This window comes from Mixophyes fleayi, chromosome 7, assembly GCF_038048845.1.
Source record: "Mixophyes fleayi isolate aMixFle1 chromosome 7, aMixFle1.hap1, whole genome shotgun sequence".
Classification (NCBI taxonomy): domain Eukaryota; kingdom Metazoa; phylum Chordata; class Amphibia; order Anura; family Limnodynastidae; genus Mixophyes; species Mixophyes fleayi.
Genome location: NC_134408.1, coordinates 82,309,451 through 82,331,493, shown reverse-complemented (window position 1 = coordinate 82,331,493; position 22,043 = coordinate 82,309,451). Strand labels below are relative to the sequence as shown.

The window sequence follows — 22,043 nt, the reverse complement described above, 5'->3', positions numbered from 1 at the left end:
GATGTAGCAAAACATGTATCCTCTTGTACAACGTGTGCCAGATTTAAGACTCCTCATGCTTTTCCTTTTGGACTATTACAACCTTTGCCAATACCTACACGTCCATGGGATTCCATTTCCATGGACTTTATTGAAGACCTTCTGAGATCTAAGAATATGACCATTATCTTTGTGGTAATTGACAGACTGACCAAGATGGCTCACTTTATACCCTGCCAGGGTACTCCTACAGCAAAAGAAACAGCCAAGTTACTTATAAAAGAAGTTTTTCGTTTGCATGGCGTTCCTAATGATGTGGTGTCAGACCGAGGCGTTCAATTCACATCACGATTTTGGAAACAGTTTTGCAAATCCCTTGGCATTTTGGTGAACTTGTCCACTGCATTTCATCCACAGTCAAATGGACAAACGGAGAGAACAAACCCAACACTTGAGCAATACCTCACGTTATATTTGTCACCTACAAGATGATTGGGTTGATATCCTCCCCATGGCTGAGTTTGCATACAATAATTCTCAATATTCGTCTACAATATTTAGCCCTTTCTATGCTAATATTGGATATCATCCAAATATATGTCCCAATCTACCTTGTGACTCTCCAATTCCTGCTGTGGAAGATAGACTGATTCTTATGCAAAGTAATCTTGAATTATTAAAAGAGACATTAAAAACGGCTCAAGAAAGATATAAACGTGATGCTGACAGATCACAAAGGGCTGCTCCAACTTTTAATATTGGTGATGAAGTATGGTTGTCAGCTAGACATTTAAGGATGAAGGTACCATCTTCTAAGTTGGGAAGCAAGTTTATTGGTCCATATAAGATCATTGCACAGATTAGTTCAGTAGCTTTTCGATTGGATCTTCTTGATTCCATGAAGGTACATCCCGTGTTTCATGTGCCATTACTAAAACCTTCAGTTAAGAATCCATTTCCTGGTCGCTCTTTGCCTCCTCCTGAACCAATTCAAGTTGATGAGCATGAGGAATTTATAGTCGAAAAGATCCTGGACTCTCGTATATATCGAAATCAATTACAGTATCTGCTACGTTGGAAGGGGTATGAAGACAACTCTTGGCAATCTGCTAAGGATGTTCATGCCCCTCTTTTGGTAAAAACATTTCATTGACAGCATCCTGGGAAGCCTGGTCCTAAGTCGTCCGGAGGACGTCGTTGAGAAGGGGGCATCCTGTTATGTACTTGCCCTTACATTTGCCCTCATTCAAGATGGCCGCGATTGCCTCATGAAGTTTCCATCTTGGATCTCTGTTATGAACTTGCCCTTATCCAAGATGGCCGGGACTGTCTCATGAAGATTCCATCTTGGATCCCATTTCCTATTTGGGCCTAGAAAAGGCACTTCCCGTTATGAAGCCTTTGCACGAGTATTGTGTTTGTATCTGAACCAGATGCTTCCACAGAACCTTGCCTCCTTGTGATTTGGACTACAAGTACTTGATACTTCCACCAGGCCTTTATCCTCTTGTGACTTTATTTATTGGACACTGGAGATTTATTTATATACCAAAATAAATCCTGTTTATTTCAGAAATACCTGGCTATTGGGTTCCGTTTGTGATACCAGAAGTGTGACACTGGCGTTGGTTCTGCGCATGCGCAGACCTAGAACCTCTCTGTTCTCTGCAAGGTTTCCATTGGTCCTTAGTTCTGGCTCCAAACTTGAAAAGGCACTTCCTCCCTTTCCTCTGGGCCTGTTGATCAAGTTACCTGCCTGATTAAGACTTTGTCTGTTTCCTGCGTGTCTACTTTGGATCGGCAGTGCCTCTGTTGGCTTGCTAGCTGGATTATCCTCGCTACACCTGTCTGCGCTGTGTTACTGTTTCACGGGCTATACCGCCCAAGCTAAACCAGTCTCCGCTGTGTTGCAGTTCTACGGGCTATACCGCTCAAAGCTGCACCTGTCTCCGCTGTGTTGCTGCTTCACAGGCTATACCGCTCAAGCTGCACCTGTCTCCGCTGTGTTGCTGTTCTACAGGCTTTACCGCTCAAACTGCACCTACCTTTGCTGTGTTGCTGTTCCACAGGCTATACCGCTCAAGCTGCACCTATCTCCATTACCGTGCTGTCTGGATCATCTACACTGCACCTGTCTCTGTGGTACTGCTGTACTACGGACTATACCTCTCAAGCTGCACTTGTCCCTATCTACATTGTTGGCTGGACTGTTCATGCTGCATTTGTCTCTACTGTGTTGCTGTATTACGGGCTATTCCACTCAGGCTGCACTTGTCTTTGTTACCCTGCTGGCTGGACTGTTAAAACTGCACCTCTCTTCACTGTGCTGCCATACTGTGGCCCCAAATACCCAAGCTGCACTTGTCGCTGTCACTCTGCTAGCTGGACTGTTCATGCTACAACTGCTTTCATTGTGCTATTATATTACAGGCTATATTGCTAAGCTGTTCCTGCCCTTGTTACTCTGCTAGTGGAACTGTTCATGCTGCAATTACTCTCTTTGTGTTGTTATACTACAGACTGTACTGTTCAAGCTTCTAGTCACCGATAAACCGCTTGGACAGGTCCAAGAATTCAGTGTACAAAACCGTGACACGCAGAATTGAGTCACTGGTATGCAAATGGACGGCTGCAATAAAGTGTCAAGAGGCTCCAATGCATTTCATTCGATGAACGTACTTTGTCAAGGATGATAATTCAGTGTATGTTGGGTTCTAAATAGTCGGTCTACGCATTCTGATTGGGCAGAGTTTTCTTTATTAGTTCAAAAATGTAAAAAATACAATTAAAATTTAAATTTAAAAAAATGCTAGCACGACTGCCAGCTCTGTGTCTCTATCCAGTTAATCATACCAAAATATAAGGTGTACCTAAATTGTATAGAGATAAAGATGAAACATAGAAGATAAAATGGTATATAGAATAGCAATAAATAATCTAGATACAAATAGATATAATTTATTAATACAATAAAGTAAATAAGATATTCAAATAAAAATAAAACATTAAGATAAAAATAAATAAAAATATGTATATGAAAAATGTGAGATTAGACCATAGGGGAGTCTTAATAATGTAAATTGAGAAATAACTTATTCCTTTTATTCTATATTTTAAATTCACTCACAAAGTCAAAAATGAACCAAGGGTGAAGTCAATGTTTTGTCGAAATGGCATTAAAGTCTTCATTGTGTAAATACCCTTGGCTTCGATATGCGAGATGTTCTACAAGTAATTACCGCCTCTCCAAAATTTTTGTACATGTTGGATTCCCATAAATGTTAATTATTTTGGATTGTACTTGTGACTATTTATGAAATGGTTTCTGAGACACTATGGGGTATATTTACTAAACAATGATTTTGAAAAATTGGGAGATGTTCCCTATAGCAACCAACTAGATGCTAGTTATCATTTATTTAGTACATTCTACAAAATGACAGCTAGAATGTTATTGGTTGCTACAGGCAACATCTCCACATTTTTAAACCCGCAATTTAGTAAATATACCCCTATGTGTCCTCAAACCTTTTTTAATGTTGGCTATATATTTAGCATTCCTAAAATTTAGAGTACGTTTCGTTCTGCCTATATACTGAAGTACACAGGTTCACTCCAGCATATATATATAACACCTTCTGTGTTGCAGCTAATGGTCTGATTAATGCCAAATGTTCCTCCCCTCTGGAATTTGAGTTGAACATTGTGATTGGTCTTGTTTTAGTAAGGCCATTATTTTTACATGCCTTACAAATAAAACAATAATGAAATCCTTGCGCCATTTTTGTATCAGTCCTTGTCTTTTTATATAAAACTAATATTTTTAGCAACTGTAAAATCAACATTACTGTGATTTACAAGTTTGTTCTTGGAATAAAAAATAATTGTAAAACATGTCATCATGATTTAAGAAAGGATATCCACTTTTGCAGATAATCAAATATAATCTAATATGGGTAACAACAAAAGCAAAAATTACTGAAATTGTTGTGTATACGATAAATATAAGGTGGTTTGTTTAAGCAATAATTTTGCCTCTATTACTAAACATTTTTATATAAAATGGCAGCTATAAAAGTCAGCTTTTGCCTCTAAAACACAGTTCCCATTTTATTTTTTAATAAACAATTGGAAATAAACATATTCAGGAATGGTAAGATCAAAATATAGAATTGAAGCAATACAAAAATACAGATTTATGCTGGATTAACTGATTACTGTTTACTAATACATGTCTATGATGCTATATAAATTGTTCTTTTCTGTATTTAAAGAAGATACAGTTCTGTCATTATTAGCACATGAAATATTAATAGCCTTGATTTAAGTAGTGTTTTGACACTACATAATTTGAAGATCAGGCTACTTTACTTATCTAATAAAGATATACATGCAGATAAGGGACAGCCAATAAATATATGTAAAAAATGGTTTATTGTTTCAAATCTGTAGCAATTAAGTGACACTGCATAGTTTGGAATTATGGCACAGAATGGTGCCTTATTTCACTTTGCTTGGCCTTTTTGTGTTGCCATTGGTTTTAGAATATATTACCACCACTGTACTCCCAGGTTACAGAGAGCTAAAATATTCCTTATATTAGATATTAATAAACACAGTTGTTTGTCTATAGACTATAGTAGTAGTAGTTAGGAAGTTAGGATATTACAGTTACTGTATATATGCAAGACATGTAAAATACACGTGTTTAGTTAAATTTAACCTTAAAATATAACATATGCATAATAATGATGCAGTTAATTTTGTAAAAGCATATTTTTTACAAAGAGGTCCATAAAACTTTCTAGATCTTCTTCGGATTTGTAAGCCACAAGTCCTCCTTTATTAGCCCATCTGTCTGCTCCTCTTGCTCCTTGCACCTCTGAATTGTACAGCAGTTGAGGACTGACCGATAGTTTTTTATTCTGCTTTATAGATTTGAGACACTCTGAAAGGTCCAAAATTCCACCTCCTAAAGATTTCAGGATGGCATCAGGAGCACACGTATCCCACTTAAATGTGGTGTCTTCAGAAAACACATAGAAGTCCACAAGGCCCTGAATCACACAAAGGCATTTGTAGCCTGCTCCAGCAGCAAAATGCAAATTTTCATTGCACACTTTCTCGAGAGAACCGAGAACATTCTTTGCTTCAGCAGAGCTGGTGACCACTCCATAGCAATTCTTTCCATGCATGGTATGCCTTGGAGAGCCACATCCTAGTCTGTTGTCAGCGAGTCCATTGGTAGAAGAAAACTGCATGGAGCAGATGTTAGATCCCATATATGACAAACCCCAGTACCACTGACCTTTCCACCTAAAAAACATGAATAAACGCCAAATGAAATATGTAAGGCTCATTATCACTCTTAGGATTTAATGTAATAGTAAGTATGACATTGTGACTTTATATCTGCTTCTTTAGATGTAGTTTTTGCAAGCTTGATTAAAAGGGAGTTATTTTTTCTATACTTGATGCTACGCATTTTAGTGCGTGTTTCTTGTGCTGTTTTCTTTTGTTAGTCATTCATTTTTACATTCAGTTTCGCGCACACTTATTCATTTAAAAAAATGTAGGCATCATTTTATGAAAATAATACAATGCTTTTGTTTTTCTATTCATTTGCTTTATCTATTTATTTTGATGATTGTAAGCTTCAGACTTGTCTTAGGCTATCTTTTATTTGTTCAAAGAACCAGACATCATGCTTTTTTTAAGGCCACACAAGATCGACAATATCACTTCCAATATGCCCCTCATGTGAATGGTCAAATTGGATGAGATAGGAGACAAATGGTTGAATCAATTCCAGACCACTCAGGGACCTGTCTGTGTGTGCAGTCACAATTTTAGATCATCAATGGCTATCTCGTTTTGGGACTAAACAGAGATCAGACCATCTGTTTTTTAGAAACAATACTGAATTTCACACTCTTTAGAAATACCCCTGTAAAAGCAAGCCATCTATTTTTGCAGGTTGGCAGATGCTCTGGAAAACACACAGGGTGAAACTTTCAAAAACATCACACAACTTCCTACGACTTTAGGGCCACCCCCTTTATATTCAAGTTCTTAGTTTTTCTCCTTAAATATTCTTGGTTAAAGTTTAATTTATGTCTTAACAGAATGAGAACAAATCTAATAGTGAAACGTGTGGCGGCGTTACGCCACGTTTGCTACTCCACTTTCTCATAATAATAAGCAGACCCTTTTGCCTTTTTTAGAAAATTTGGTCAGAATAATGCAGCTTGTACCAAGAATGAGTGAATGAGTGTAACAAAGCATCTGACTCTCTCAGTCTGGCTACATTGAAAAGGCGCCTACAGATGCTGCATGACAATAACTTTTTATCTGCTTAACATAGCAGCAGTGAATAAACACCAAGGTTAATAATTATGCATTGAGACTAGTGTGCATTAGAACATAGACTGCAGCAATCAGCTGCTTTACTTCCTATCTACATCAGGAAGGGGACTACAAATACCGCATAACAATAGTGTTTTGTCTGCATAGTATAGCAGCATTGGTATTAAATATTCACCAACAAATCCAAATCACATCAAGGATAATTTAATGGGATGGATCTGATTTTATGAGGGAAACCATCCAGGCGAATTCCCTGTGAATAAAACAGACATGACGCACACACACTGCTTAAAGTACCTTTGTTATATGGTCATTGCCAATATTATAACAACACTATAACAAATAACTTAAGAAAAATATGATAAACACCAATAAGGGTTACCAGTCAACTATATGTTATTTAAGGAGTAGTGAAGTGTTTTGGCAGCTATTGGCTTCATTTTAACAGTTTTTTTGGGGGGATTTCTAGTTTCATAATTCATTTTTAATATTTCGCTAGCAAATTGGATAACTTATAAGTAACTTATTGCAATATATTTAAATTATTAGCACAGTGTGCAAATTTATATTGTTGCAAATGTACTGATTCTTGATACTGTGTATTGGAAATGTACTTATTTTATTATATTGTGTCCATTTTTTTTTATTATAGGAAATGTATTTATGGCTAAGACAGAGCCAGGGAAGAGATTAATTTGTGTTTTGTATCTTTGCTAGAGGAAATCTCCAATTAGGCATATGCAGGGAGGGTGTCTGTTTTGCTGATAGCAGGAAATGCTAAGTTAGTCTATTCAATATGAGTGATCAACACTGCAAATTTTGTTAAGTATAAAATGCATTTAAATCCATGTGGAAACATATTGCATTTTGATTCTAAAAATAACTCAGACTTTAGGGGGCTGGCTTACCCCCTGCGAGGCTGTGTCAAAAACTGTATAAAACAGCACTGGTTTGTACTGAAATGTATCATTCTTGTTTCTTCTGACCTCTTGATCTTAAACCAGTACCTTAAACCAGTGTGAACTGTCCTTATCAGGGCACTTCAGCAGATAAACATCACTTTCTTCAAGACCTACTTGACAACTTCTTCCATGCTGAAATTCCTACTACCCGCTACCCAGCAACAGATAAGACCCAACTCAAATCCGTTTCCGGCTGTACTGAGGTTTGGACCCAGCTTTCCGGGACCACCGCTCTGCCCGCTACCCAGCAGCTTTGGGCAGTGTGATAGGCCATGGGGGATCCATCCACAGCAACCCTGATCAATAGTAAGAGGCCAAGGTGTACCAGCCAGGGGTACCCTAGCAGCGACAGTTACCCAAAAGGAATGGGGTTCTGGATGCCGTGAAGAAGTCCAGTGGTGGCAGCATTGTAAGCCCCTCCTACTGCGGTTAGAGGGCACACTTGGGATAACAAAAGAGCACGATGGCAAAATAACCCCTGCCGATTCCCAGTAAAAACAGACAGGGTGGCATAGACGGTCCATCCTGTCACATATACCAATAATGTACAAATGCATATTTAAAATGTGGGCCATGGAGTGCTCCTTGTACACACATTTTTTTCCTCTTTTCTGTTTTTGTGAATTATATTTGGCAGGAATGCCTTTCAGCTTATGATTTTCATTCAATAATTGAATTGATTAATTAATACGTGATTAATACGTGTTTTACTTTAAAGGTTTCATTACATTAGATTGCTTACATTATTATTGCTTTGATTTATGTATTTGGTACATGTTCCTCTTTTATAACGTTTAGCTTTATATGCATTTTGTATGTTTAATAAAATTAAATCACAGATTGAGATTATTAAACAGACTAAATAAAAATTCGATATAACTCTCACTCCATTAAGTATTTTTGCACCAGTGTTTCTTTTATCATTCGCTATACACAAGATTTGGAATCAGTGCACAGTAGTCAGTATGAAAGAGGGGCACTGCTGGTGTGCACGCCGGTTGGACCGATGGTACTTGCTACTGCAACTCTGTGAAGCCTGACAAGGAGGATATAGACCCATGAATTGCCGCTACATTAACATAGACATGTTTTAAAAGCATACTTGCAAACTCTCCCAAAATGTCCGGGAAACTCCCGAAATTCGGGTAGGTCTCCCAGACTCCCGAGAGAGAGCAGGCAAGTATTCCGCATACAGAAACTTGCTGTCAAAATGATGCGATTTGCGGTGAATCGCATCATTTTGACAGCAAGTTTCTGTGGATAAATTTATTCTAAAGTACTGTCAATCTCAGTGCATTACACTATATAACTGCAGAGCGCATGTATATCTAGCCAAGAGCCCATCTCATTCACTGCATTATCAGGAAGTAATGGTTCTTAGTGGAATGCATAGGATATAGAGCGATGCACTCTACCAGAGACATTCAGAAGTAAGTTGCAACTGCCATATAAGGGAGAGACAGCAAGCGAGATAAACCACCAATAGCTGGACTTTGGGTAAAAAAAGCACAAGTTACGTTTACAATTTAAGGGACTGATAGAAGTCAGTTTGTATGATACAGGTCCATTTATTCTCTTATTGTTTCGATAGAGAGTCTTCTTAGATGATTCTATTCAGATTGTTCATATTGACAAGAACTTTTCTACCTGTGGAATAATAATTTGTGTCCATAGGTGAGTGGGATTTGTTTGTACTGGTATTACTATACCCCCTAGGGAAAAGCGAACATATTGACATTATTCACTTATATTTGTGTACACTTATTATTTCTATTTCATACACACATGGTCTATATTTACCAACTCCCCTCAGACACATAACTGAATATCTCCCTGGATTTATTACCAAAAACAGTGTAGAGCTAATTTGTTTTCTTTATAGTAATTAAGGATGCTGGATACTGGTGCATAGGTTGTGACAATTGAGAGAAAAGCTGGTGCACAGGGGGTGATGTGTGATAAAAGCTGGAACACAAGCTGTGACATGATAAAAAATCATGGGCACATAGGAGTAATGTAAAAGAAAATTATACTGCTGCATAGGCTGTGACAATTGAAAGAAAAGCTGGTACGCAAGGGGTGACATGTGAAAGCAAAGCTGGTATGCAAGCGGGAATATGAAAGGAAAGCTGGGGTATGATGTGACATGAGAAAGAAAAGCTTGTGGGCAAGGGTTGACAATTGAGAGAAAAGCAGGGACACAGGGTGTAATGTGATAAAAAAAACCTTCAGAACATAGGAGTGACGTGAGAGAAAAGCTGGTGCACAGGGGGTGACATGAGAATAAAGCTGGTGCACTTGGGGATGGCATGTGTGCATGTGATCACAAAGCTGGTGGGCATTGGGGTATGTATGAGAGAAAGCCATGCACTGGAAATGGAGGGTGCTAGGTTTAAAGGAAATATTAGGAAAAATTACTTTATCAAAATGGTAGTGGATATGTGGGATAGTCATCTAACAGAGGTGGTAGAGGTTAGTATAATAGAGCAATATTAAAACTCTTGTTTTTTAGGTATTAAGAAAAATAGTGGAAATTAGATGGGCCAAGTTATTCTTTTTAACGGTAGTACAATTCTAGGCTTATAAATTTATTATCAATATTTTTACTTTACAAAAAGCTGAACAGACCCACCTGTTCTATACTAATAGAACAAACACACTTAACACACCCACAATCCACAACCCTTCCCCCACTTAGACACACGACAGACACACCAAAGCTATAAACGTTTCATACCCACATACAGACCACAGCTATAAACATTAGCTCCCACTAACAACAAGAGCAACTACCGAGAGCTAGATTTCGAGAGCTATAAACACCTTGCTTTTCTCCACAAGGGAAAAAAAGGGAGCTAAAAACTATATAGCCCCTATACATTACAGCCAATATACACCACAATAGAGCTATAAACGTTTTAGCAAAAGAGCTGCAACAATAAATATCCGAAAAAGCTATAATCACCCAGCTGCAATACATAGCACGCCAGTATATTGTCTGTACCACAACCATTCTATACCTTGTTGTTTTTTCCCACCCACCTCCTATCTCTCTTCCCCTCCTACACCGTCTTTTCTCCACACCCAGGACCACCAAGTTGCGCTACGGCAGAACCAACAAAACACAAGACTCCATCCACGGAAATTGGGACAACCGTGACACCCGTAACGGCAGCAATAGCAACCAAAACACCAATAAGAGGCGCAGACGTCCAAGGTAAACCCCCTAAAAAGGGTCCCTACAACCTCAATCTGAATAGAATCATCTCAGAGTCTCTCCATCGAAATAAGAGAATAAATGGATCTGTATCATACAAGCTGACTTCTATTAGACCCTTAAATTGAAAACGTAAATTTTGCTTTCTTACCCAAAGTCCAGCTATTGGTGGTTTTACTAGTGGACAGAATTTAATCTCGTGGTTTCCAATGGAAATCTCACATAAGTGTTCTCTTGTGTCCACACGCTGCCGTGTTGTTTCCACTATCAGATGATCACAGTCAGCTTGCACTTCTGAATGTCTCTGGCAGAGTGCATCTCTCTATATCCTATGCATTCCACTGAGAACCATTACTTCCAGATACTGCAGTGAATGAGATGGGCACTTGGCTAGATATAGATGCGCTCTGCAGTTATATAGTGCAATGCACTGAGATTGACAGTACTTTAGAATAAATTTATCCGCAGTGCAGTGGACTAGATAGAGATTTATACTGCACGTTCTAGTATACTGCACACTATCTGACACATCGCTCCGAGTGCAGCCAGTGTGACAACTTGAAGTGTATGTCCATCTATAGCAGCCAGACTTTCCCATCTCCTAGCAGAGATAAACGTAACGGAGCTCAGGAATGTAAGAAACCCCAGCACATAGAATAATACAACTCAAACAAAAGCATCATATCTTTTCAAAAACAAAGGCAAAATCAAGCACATATGCTTCTATTCCTTTCAACCCAAGTCGACCAATGAAGACAAAATAGATATACTACCACTGATTCTTTCATATCTTGCAGACACAGCAAGAAGTTATGTGAATTTAATAAACGTGAGAAAGGATATAGTAAATATATGTAAACATGTCTACACCTGTGCATCTAATGGCGTACAGTTAAACGAGGTCTGAAATGAAAGAGAATATTATGTTATTATATTTGTAAAACAGTGCAATTTCCAGGGCAGTGGCAGGTATGCAGTATGAGGACAGCGAGTGTGTGGCATGTTAGTGAGCCACGCAATGGCATACACCAGGTGGCTCATGTTCTCCAGCTGTGAAGCGCAGGTTGTGAATATCGTGTGCTCCCCAAATTCAGGTTCTGAAGCCGGCAGGAGGAAAGCGTGTAAGCTGCTATAAGGAGAGCTATGTTATATTACTTGCTACATACCTCGTTGGCTTTCGGCACAGAACACAGATAACAGATAGGTGATCACAGCAGGAACCTCAGAGCACTTTTAAATTTCCCGCCCCCAGCTCAGTGCAGTGAATAAATTAACTGATGTCACTGAGGGGCGGAAAGGTTAAACGGCTCTGTTACAGCCGCTCTGGCACTACTCAGAGAGATTAAACTTTGAAATGAGAGCACTAATAATACTCCAGGGTGCCCCCTCTCAGCCCCAAAACACTAACCAGCCCGCCTGTGGATAGAATATATGGCTAATTTCTCCAGCACAGAAATGAAAATCTTAGCGCAAAAAGTCAGCCATATTTATATTCTCATGTGAAGCCAGGCTGAGTACACCCACTCTCTTTGACATGTACCATAGGTATGGCTCTGCGTTTTCAGCTTGGCTGAGATGAAAGGACCAAACAGCTGTTAGAAACAGCAGAACCAAAAAGCTCTGGTTGCCTGAAGTCGCCACCACCAACACCACAGCGCCCAGCATCTGGGGGTGGGGTACAGCCTAACGGTGCCGAGTGCACAGACAACACTTACCCCAACATCTTCAGTCCGGACGGCTGATTCCTGACGAGGATCCATGACGACTCTTTTGTGAACTGGCTTCAGCCAATCCCGATGCAGAAAGACGCCGGCGCGACATGATGACATCAGTGAGATAGGCGACGCTGGTAACTCTGCTCTTAAGGGGGTAATGTAAATATGCAGCTATGTACAATGTACTTTAGAAAGGGGTGTACACTGTACATAGCTACATATTTCCATTACTCCCTTAAGACCAGCGTTATCTATCTCACTGATGTCATCAAGTAGCACCGGCGTCTTCCTGCATCGGGATTGGCTGAAATCGGGGTAAGTGTTGTCGGTGTAGTCAGCATCGATATGCTGACTACCACCGGGGTCTGGCATGTCACAACTGCTGCTTTTCCCAGTTACTTCGCTGTCTGTTGGGCATTTACAAGCAGATTCATTTAAAGCAATGGACAGTCCACTCTATTATATCTGAGCAATTATTTGTAAATAGGTTCAGTGACAGATTACTTCAATCTCTGCTCAGAATCCATGCTGCTAGATGCCCAATGTGGAAAGCAGCAACACGGACGACGGTGGGACAGGCTCTGGCTTGCTGGGAGGGTTTTTGCACCTAAGCTTGTGCATGAGTCTCAGGAGAGCAGGGAGCCAGTGGTGCTCCCAATCCTGCTCATAGCTGCTGTCTGGGGACACTTGGAAAGTACAGGGCGCAGGTAGAAGGGCAGATCAAATCAAGAAGTATGTGGGGAAGGCAAAGTGTTGACCCGAACACTGATCGTGCTGCTTGCTCTCACTGTCAGCAGTGACAGAGAGAGCAAGCAGGATGGCAGTCTCTGATTGGTTGTGTCTCTACAGCACTTATTGCTACCCACCGGCCATGTGCTATCACGACAGTGCCTGGCACAAGTGCACAAATCCTTTAAAAATGCAAGGCAGGTGAATAATTTTAAAAAAAAACAAAAAAGAAAAACAACCTATGTTTCAGTGAGTATAATATTTCATTCTAAAGAACTGCCTATGTGCTGCAAGAACAGGAAGTGAGAATCCTGCCAACTAATTTCACTAAAATCATTACTGCACGATCTCTGAAAGTACATCCCGATCTCTCACACACATATTGCTGTACTTGCAGATTACCATGCACTTCTACTGTAGCTTCTCTGTAGTCTAAAAATCAGAATGTGTCTTCTAGACAGGGCTGCCATCAGAATCTGTGGGGCCCAGTACTAATAAATGTGGCAGGCTCCCCACCGTCCCTCTGCACCGTACATGTGCCCCCTCCCTCTGCACAGTACATTCTCTGCTCCCTCCCTATCATAGTAAATGCCCTTTCATCATTCCATCACACAAATGCTCCGCTACCCCCTCACCATCCCATTACAGTAAATATTCCACTCCCCTCCTCACCATCTCATCACAGAAAATGCTCAGCTCCCCCCCCCTCCCCCATCATAATAAACGCCCCTCCATCATAATAAATGCTCAATAAACTTACCTTGTTCTTTAAGCGATGCTACGGCTCCTGGTCACTGATAAAATGTGAGCTTGACGCACAGGAATAACATCACCGCGCCGCACACTCCCAGTCTAACGGTATCTTGGAGCCGCAGCATCGCGAGGGGCAGATTGGTCAGACGAAGTGGCCCATACAGTTCGGGTGCCCGGATAGACACTCCTGTCTGTCCGGGCCCCATAAAGCTGTACTTCCCGTACACCTCCTGATGGTGACACTGGAAGTGGGTGAGAGCAGAGAAGTGGGTGAGGAGTGCAGAGAAGTTTGTGAGGAGTGTAGTGTGATGGGTGCAGAGGTGGAGCAGTGAAATGAGAGTGCAGTGTATGAGGAGTGCATGTGATTCAGTGTGGAAGGGAAACAATTAAATTAAATATGCAGTGTGGGAGGGGTGCATGAGACGCAGTGTAGATAATTAACTGAACTGTGTATACTTAGGGGTACAGTTTTCATGTGTGAGGAGAGGGATACTATTGCAGTTTATGTATCTTGGGTGGGTTTAAGGAACAAGGTTATGGACTGATACTTTGGTATTATTAAGGGATGCAATGGGGTACATAGACTTTTAGAATTGTGAGAGGTGTTGTGAAATGCTTTAGAGGTGCAGTGAGAGGGGTGCAATACAGTGCTGTAGTGAGAGGGGGTATGTGCAGGGCTGTAGAGGTGTAGTGTGAGGGGTAGGTGTAGTTCTGTAAAGGTGTAGTGTGAAGGGGGGGTACATGCAGTGCTATAGAGATCTAGTGTGAGCGGGGTACATGCAGTGGTGTAGATATGTAGTGGGGGGTAAGTTCAGTTCTGTATAGGTGTAATGTGAGGGGGTAGGTGCAGTGCTTTAGGGGTGTAGTGTGAGGGGGTAGGTGCAGTGCTGTAGGGGTGTAGTGTGAGGGGTCCAGTGCCGTAGTGGTGTAGTGTGAGGGGTTCCGTAGTGTAGTGTTAGTGGGTAGGATCAGGATGGGGATGCTGGCCGCTTGGCTCGTTCTCATGCCGATGCTGCTCTGCTCACTACCAAGAAACGAGAAAGGAATGCTCCGTACAAGGAGAAAAAAAGAGAAAAAGGGGAACCTCCTGTGTGATATCTATATCTAGTAATTGAATTCAATTTTATACAGGAGGTGGTGCTAGCCTTGTGATTAATTATGGAAAAAGAGAAACGAAACAGAGTTCAATAAGAAAAGGCTAAACAGCACTCCACCCTAAAACGTAAGTTTTATTAATTATGAAATAAAAATAATGGGACATTATCTTGCCAAAGATAATGTGAAATATTAAAACCAAAAATATAAACACAAAAGACGTGTATTTAAAAAAAACACTCACTGGGGGGATTAGAGTTCTCGTATAAACTCAAAATCTTTTCTGATATAAGTGTGGCAGATAAATCGTAGTTGCCACAATAAAATCAAAGGGAGTGGGTTATCGTATGCCCAGTGATCAGACTTTCCTGAATTATAATTAAAGACTGTATCGTCTAGATCCTCGAGTGGAAAGGAAGGGACAGTGTGATTTATAGAGTGCTATTGTCAGCAATTTTCGTAATTCAAGGACTGTCTTAAAAACTATTCAAATTTTATAATTGGGTAAAAGAATGAATGTTGTTAGCAGGGGCAGGCTGGGCCGGACAGAATCAGTCTATTTTGGGCCGGTTTAATGACCAGATCAAGCCTCCATTATTTGGTGGCTGGCCCCTCCTCTGGGACCAGCCACCTACTATTATTGGCCACGGATCTTCCAATCCCTCCCCTCTCTCTGAGCCTCGGTGTCACATGGGAAGAGCACCACATGACAGGTGTCGACCCATGTGTGAGGAGCAGCATGCGGAAGGGATGAATAAGGTAAGTGATGGGCTGCATGTTAGTAAAATGTGTGTGTGTGTGTGTGTGTGTGATGGGCAGCTTGTCAGTAAAGTATATGTGTGATTGGCAGCATATCAGTAAAGTGTGTGATGGGTAGCATGTCAGTAAAGCATGTGTGATGGGCAGCATGTCAGTAAAGCATGTGTGATGTTCAGCATGTCGGTAAAGTGTGTGTGACGGGCAGCATGTCAGCAAAGTGTGTGTGTGATGGGCAGCATGTCAGTAAAGTGTGTGATGGGTAGCATGTCAGTAAAGTGTGTGTGTGTGTGATGGGCAGCATGTCAGTAAAGCATGTGTGATGGGCAGCATGTCAGTAAAGCGTGTGTGACGGGCAGCATGTCAGCAAAGCGTGTGTGACGGGCAGCATGTCAGCATAGTGTGTGTGATGGGCAGTATGACAGTAAAGTGTGTGTGATGGGCAGCATGTCAGTAAAGCATGTGTGATGTTCAGCATGTCGGTAAAGTGTGTGTGACGGGCAGCATGTCAGCAAAGTGTGTGTGTGATGGGCAGCATGTCAGTAAAGTGTGTGATGGGTAGCATGTCAGTAAAGTGTGTGTGTGTGTGTGTGATGGGCAGCATGTCAGTAAAGCATGTGTGATGGGCAGCATGTCAGTAAAGCGTGTGTGACGGGCAGCATGTCAGCAAAGCGTGTGTGACGGGCAGCATGTCAGCATAGTGTGTGTGTGATGGGCAGTATGACAGTAAAGTGTGTGTGATGGGCAGCATGTCAGTAAAGTGTGTGTGTGATGGGCAGCATGTCAGTAAAGTGTGTGTGTGATGGGCAGCATGTCAGTAAAGTGTGTGTGTGATGGGCAGCATGTCAGTAAAGTGTGTGTGTGATGGGCAGCATGTCAGTAAAGTGTGTGTGTGATGGGCAGCATGTCAGTAAAGTGTGTGTGTGATGGGCAGCATGTCAGTAAAGTGTGTGTGTGATGGGCAGCATGTCAGTAAAGTGTGTGTGTGATGGGCAGCATGTCAGTAAAATGTGTGTGTGATGGGCAGCATGTCAGTAAAGTGTGTGTGTGATGGGCAGCATGTCAGTAAAGTGTGTGTGTGATGGGCAGCATGTCAGTAAAGTGTGTGTGTGATGGGCAGCATGTCAGTAAAGTGTGTGTGTGATGGGCAGCATGTCTGTAAAGTGTGTGTGTGATGGGCAGCATGTCAGTAAAGTGTGTGTGTGATGGGCAGCATGTCAGTAAAGTGTGTGTAAGCGAGTAGGCTAAAAAATCAGGGATTTGGTCATACAATTGGGGGCGTGGTAATGCACCATTGGGGCGTGGCTAGCACATCAAAATCACTAGGTCTTGAATTCACCGGAGCATGACATATGTCCAAGCACTCCTGACTTTCAGGACATCTAGCACCACAGTGTAGTATATAAAGAATGCAGTGTGTACAGAAAGAGTTCAGTCTTGGCCTGCACCTTACATTGGGCACAACACTCACCAAAAATTGGCATTGTGTCACAGTTGGCTTACAGGAAATTGATTCCTAGGCTCTGCTGAACATGGCTAAGCCCACCCACGGGTGCGGAGTCTAACAGACAGGTGGTTTTCACCAGGAACCCCCACAAGGAGGTATGGTCTTAGCTGCACCAAGTCTGCAGGTCGCGGTCCCGTGAGTGAGTGTACAGCAGAACGATGTGGGGGAGCCAGGTGAAGTGGATAGAGACGATGGAGTCCACAGACGAGTGGTATAAATACAGGCACAACAATAATATAGGCTGATGGTCAGCAGCCAATGAGTCACTAGAAGATAGGTGCTCTGTGGTATACAACGAGAGGACAGAGGCTGTCACTAGGAAGTACTCTGGAGATGGTAATGGAAGTACTGGAGCAGCAATAGTTCAACACAACCGGAGGCTGAAGGCTGACTGGAGTGGTGGAGGTAACTCGTAGTAACAGCTGATGATTCCCAGATGAAATAGCAGCTCTGAACGGTAGTGATAAGAGAACTGGAGCTGTCATAATAGAGTGCACTGAAAATGGTAATAGAGGTACTGGAACAGCGATAGTTCAACACGGCTGCAGGCTGAGAGCAAACTGGAGTTGTGGAGGTAACTCGTAGTAACAGCTGATGAGTCACAGAGAGAGTAGCAGCACTGAGCGGTAGCGATGAGAGAACTGAAGCTGTCACGATGAAGAACACTGGAGATGGTAATAGAGGTACTGGAGCAGCGAAGGTTCAAAACGGCCAGAGACTGAGAACAGGCTGGAGTAGCGGAGGTAACTCGTGATAGCAGCTGAGGAGTCACAGGTGTAATAGCGGCTCTGAGTGGTAGCAATGAGAGAACCGGAGCTGTCACGATGAAGTACACTGGAGATGGTAAGAGAGGTACTGGAACAGTGATGGTTTAGCACAGACCACGAACTGAGAGCAGACTGGAACACAGGCAGACCACAAGGAGAACAGGAACCAGAACCACAGGCTGGAAGTGAGCTTGAAGAACAAGCATCAGACAGGTGAATCCAGGAGGTTTAAATAGTGCTCCAGAAGTGCTTAGCCAATGAAAAAGAGGGAGGAGGTCCTGAAGTGCGATAGGCTTGCACCTGCACAGATCTGAATATAGCTGAATGAATGAACTGGAGAATGTCTGATGCTGGGACATGGCAGTTTCCAGATGAATGGACTGCAGGTAAGGAGACAGGTACTATCTGTGGGACCAGAGCGTTACACATTGTCCCTACTAGAATCACAACATTTCACACACTCTGCTGCTCTCTCTCCTACCTGTTCTTCTCACTTTCACCACCTGTGGCTGCTGGTTTCTTTAGCTGCGGCTTGTCTGGATCCTGGAATGTTGGAGGACCTCTTTGGAAAAAAAAAAATGGCTACATTTATAAAATTACAGCCAGCCCCGGCGTTAAATCAATAGCACCCACGATTAATAATTAGGCCTTCCTCCAGCCCCAACATTAAAATAATAGTGTTCACATTTAATAAATAAGCCTATTTCCCTTCCTGCAAACAGCCCCAGCAATAAATATTTCCCGCAACCATCACTGCCATTAAATAATTCATAGTCACATTTAATAAATAGACATTTCTCCCCAAACTCACCCCCACATTCAATAGCCCCCAAACCACCCCATCTTAAATAGTCCCCACTATTAAATTGCCTCACCATCACCCTACAAACAAAATAGCACCCATTAATTAGCCACCACCTACCTCACACACACTACATTGCAACAAGCCCCCTGTGCCATCACACACACACACACACACATTACTGTGCCCCTTCATCACTACTAAACTGTTACCCCTTATGCTCACACTGCGCCCTCCATGCTGCTTCCCCCCCCCTTCTTTTTCCCTCTGTGCCTCTCTCCCGCTTCTTTTTCTCTCTCCCACCCCTTCTTTATAGCACTATCCCTTTCTGCTTTCCTCCCCTTGCCTCTCCGTTTCTTTACTTACCTTTTGTTAGCTTCTTTCTTTTCTTTTCTTCTCTTCTGTATTCTCTTATTTCTTCTTGCTTGGTCCTCTCTGTGGCACTGCTCACTGACTGTCGGGCGTGACTTGTTGATGTCACGCCCGACAGTCAGTGTGAATGGAGCAGAGAGGAGAGGAGGGACGCCGGCGCCGCGATAACGAGCAAGACGGACACCAACCCACCCCCCGCGAGAAAAAAAAAAGAAAAGAAAATAATTTTTTTTAAAATTAGTCAGGGTCCGGCGTGGGCCCCCTGCATGGCCGGGCCCGGGTAAAATGTACCCGTCCACCCCCCACCCCCCCTCTCGGCAGCCCTGCTTTTAATGTCCCAAAAGTATTTGTATCTAAAAGTCCCTACTTGTAATGTCTTCTGTTCTTCTTGGGCACAAATCCCCCTTGTTGCTTGAAGTCTTTTTGTCTTCAGCCAGGAGGGCCCCAGATTTGTAACATCCACGATTCTTCATTCTTGATTGATGAAAAAAAAGAGCAGGACCGCCGCAAACAGCTTCTACACTGAAGCTCATTGCTGTAGGTTTATTTATAGTATTAAGGGTTTCCCATGGTCTTGGGAAAATCCCACTCCCTAGGGAATCCATTTCCCTGCTATAGTGCTACCAACCACAGCTAGTTTGCCTAGTGCTGGTTCCTTGAAAATCGGGGGGACCCCATGCAAATTTTTCCCCGATTTTCAAGGAACCAGCAGTAGGCTGGCAGCACTAGGGTTAATACTGAATAGAGGGGGGACCACACGTTTTTTTTTTTTTTTTTTAAATCACCGCAGGCACCTGAGCACTTTTAAATTTCTCGCCCCCAGCTCAGTGCAGTGAAAAAATTAACTGACGTCACTGAGGGGCAGGAAGTTTAAAACGGACTCTGTAGCAACCCCCTCTGGCACCGCACGGAACTCATTAAACTTTATAAAGAGAGAGGTGCCACACGCAGCCCCAAAACCCTGCCCTCTTCCTGTTATCAGGCAAATGTGGCTAATTTCTCTGGCTAACAGAAGAGAATTTCTTAGCGAGAGGGTCCAGCCATATTTGTGCTTTCAAGTGAAGCCAGTCTGAGTACACCCAGCACACACCTCTATCTGACATGCGCAACATTATGAAATCCCCTATCTTTAAAATGGGGCATATTTTACCAAATTGTAAAAAAACTGTAAATTTCTCAAAATTTTAAACCCTCAAAAGGCACTCCTCAGCCCTAATAGCTTTCTTACAAAACAAACCCCAAGTCGCTAAACGCCCTGTACACAGAGTTATGCTTTCCCAAAAAAAAACAGAAAAACGGTGACCTTTGCAAAACAGGAGGTGGAAAAAAAACGGTGAGATTTTGAAGTTTAGATTATTCCTAATTTGTAATTTTTTTATTCTTTTTTTCTGAAATTTGGCATGCGGCACCTGTGGACAGTTCTCCATTTGCATGCCAAATTCAAGCTTTAATGCGTTTTAAAATGTAGACCCTCCAACACCATGCCCCCCCTCTCACAAAATAATGGTGGAATGCCGTTAATTACATGCAACATTAATAATAGATATACACACATATATATATATATATATATATATATATATATATATATATATATATATTTATTGTGTTTAGTGATGAAATGTTTGGACACTGAATGGCTTTCAATTTTATCTTTCGTGTTGTGAATATGTTCTTGTATTCTCAGCTTTAGTGGGCGTTTGGTTTTACCCACATACTTTAATTCACACGTGCATTCTAATACGTAGATTACAGATGTAGTTAGACAATTCATTAATTGTTTAATATTGAATTTAACACTACTGTCATGGTTATAGAAGATTTTCTTGTCTCTATGCACATACTGGCAGACATTACAGTGGTTACATTTGTTAAATCCGTTTATACCGAGGAAGGTAGTCTTAACAGCCTCTAAAGTTGAGAATACAGGAACATATTCGCAACATAAAAAATAAAATTGAAAGTCACTCAGTGTCCAAACATTTCATCACTAAACATAATTCAGATCCACATTTTATTACTTTTAAAGCTACTGAACATGTCCAGCTAGGACCTAGAGGGGGGGGGATGTCCAAAATAAACTATTCCAAAGGGAGATGTTATGGATCTTCCAACTCAATACACTAAGTCCACATGGCCTAAATGAGGGTTATGAGATTGCACCTTTTTTATGAATAACGGGATTTTTATAATATGTTATTACGGGGCACTACAATACCCTGGAGTTTCATTACCATTGTATTATTAATAAGTCCACCATTACGATCATCGTCATTTGTTCCTGAGTCCCGGACATATTTTGATATTCCATTGCCATGAGAAATCCGATTCTTGAGTCCTTTGTCACATCTGTGTCATACATTTTATTTATTATTCTTATTTTACCATTTATTATTCCTATTCTATTTGGATTTGATCTATGCTTGTTTTTTTATAGGCTACATATTTATTGATGCACTACTTGTGTACCTGTTTGCTAGTTTACCGATTATTTATTTATATATACTATCACTTGGATTTTTAACACCTTTTATTATGTAAGTGTTATTTATATATTTTTTTTTTATGTGTGCCTACTTACTATTTATTAATCATTTCACAATATGCATTAGATATGCCCTTCATAAACATGGATGCTGCTTTCTTCCATAATATAGACACTCATTATATATACATAACAGAAAAAGTGCCACTAGTATGGATCGGGATAGTAGCGGCCAAAAAAGGGACTTATATTCTAGCTACCAGAGAGTACTGACTAAAATATACCTAGTTTTATACCAGTCGTGTTTTATTTATATTTTATACTTTTTACATGAACTCTTTGCCCTTCTCAAAGATTGCTTGTAACTCCCATGTAATATAGACACTTATCCTACATTTGTAAGAAACGGGGCGAATGCTATATAAAATTACACTGACTGTTTTATTCCTTAATAGGTTTACCTGCTCTCGACCTATTGTTTATTTACGGCATATAGCTGGCCGAATACAAGACCCCCTTACATATACTGTGCAATCTC

At 41.3% G+C, this 22,043-nt stretch overlaps 1 protein-coding gene across 4 annotated transcripts in view; it reads right to left on the bottom strand.

Annotated features, from left to right (window-relative positions):
- Positions 1-2,713: 2,713 nt before the first annotated feature.
- INPP1 (inositol polyphosphate-1-phosphatase) overlaps positions 2,714-22,043 on the bottom strand; it is a 74,469-nt gene continuing 55,139 nt past the window's right edge. For all 4 annotated transcript variants that reach the window (XM_075180048.1, XM_075180045.1, XM_075180047.1 and 1 more), the window contains exon 6: positions 2,714-5,295. In XM_075180048.1, the coding sequence (XP_075036149.1) occupies positions 4,737-5,295 (559 nt within the window). In that variant the 3' untranslated portion in view covers positions 2,714-4,736. The remainder of the gene's footprint in view (positions 5,296-22,043) is intronic.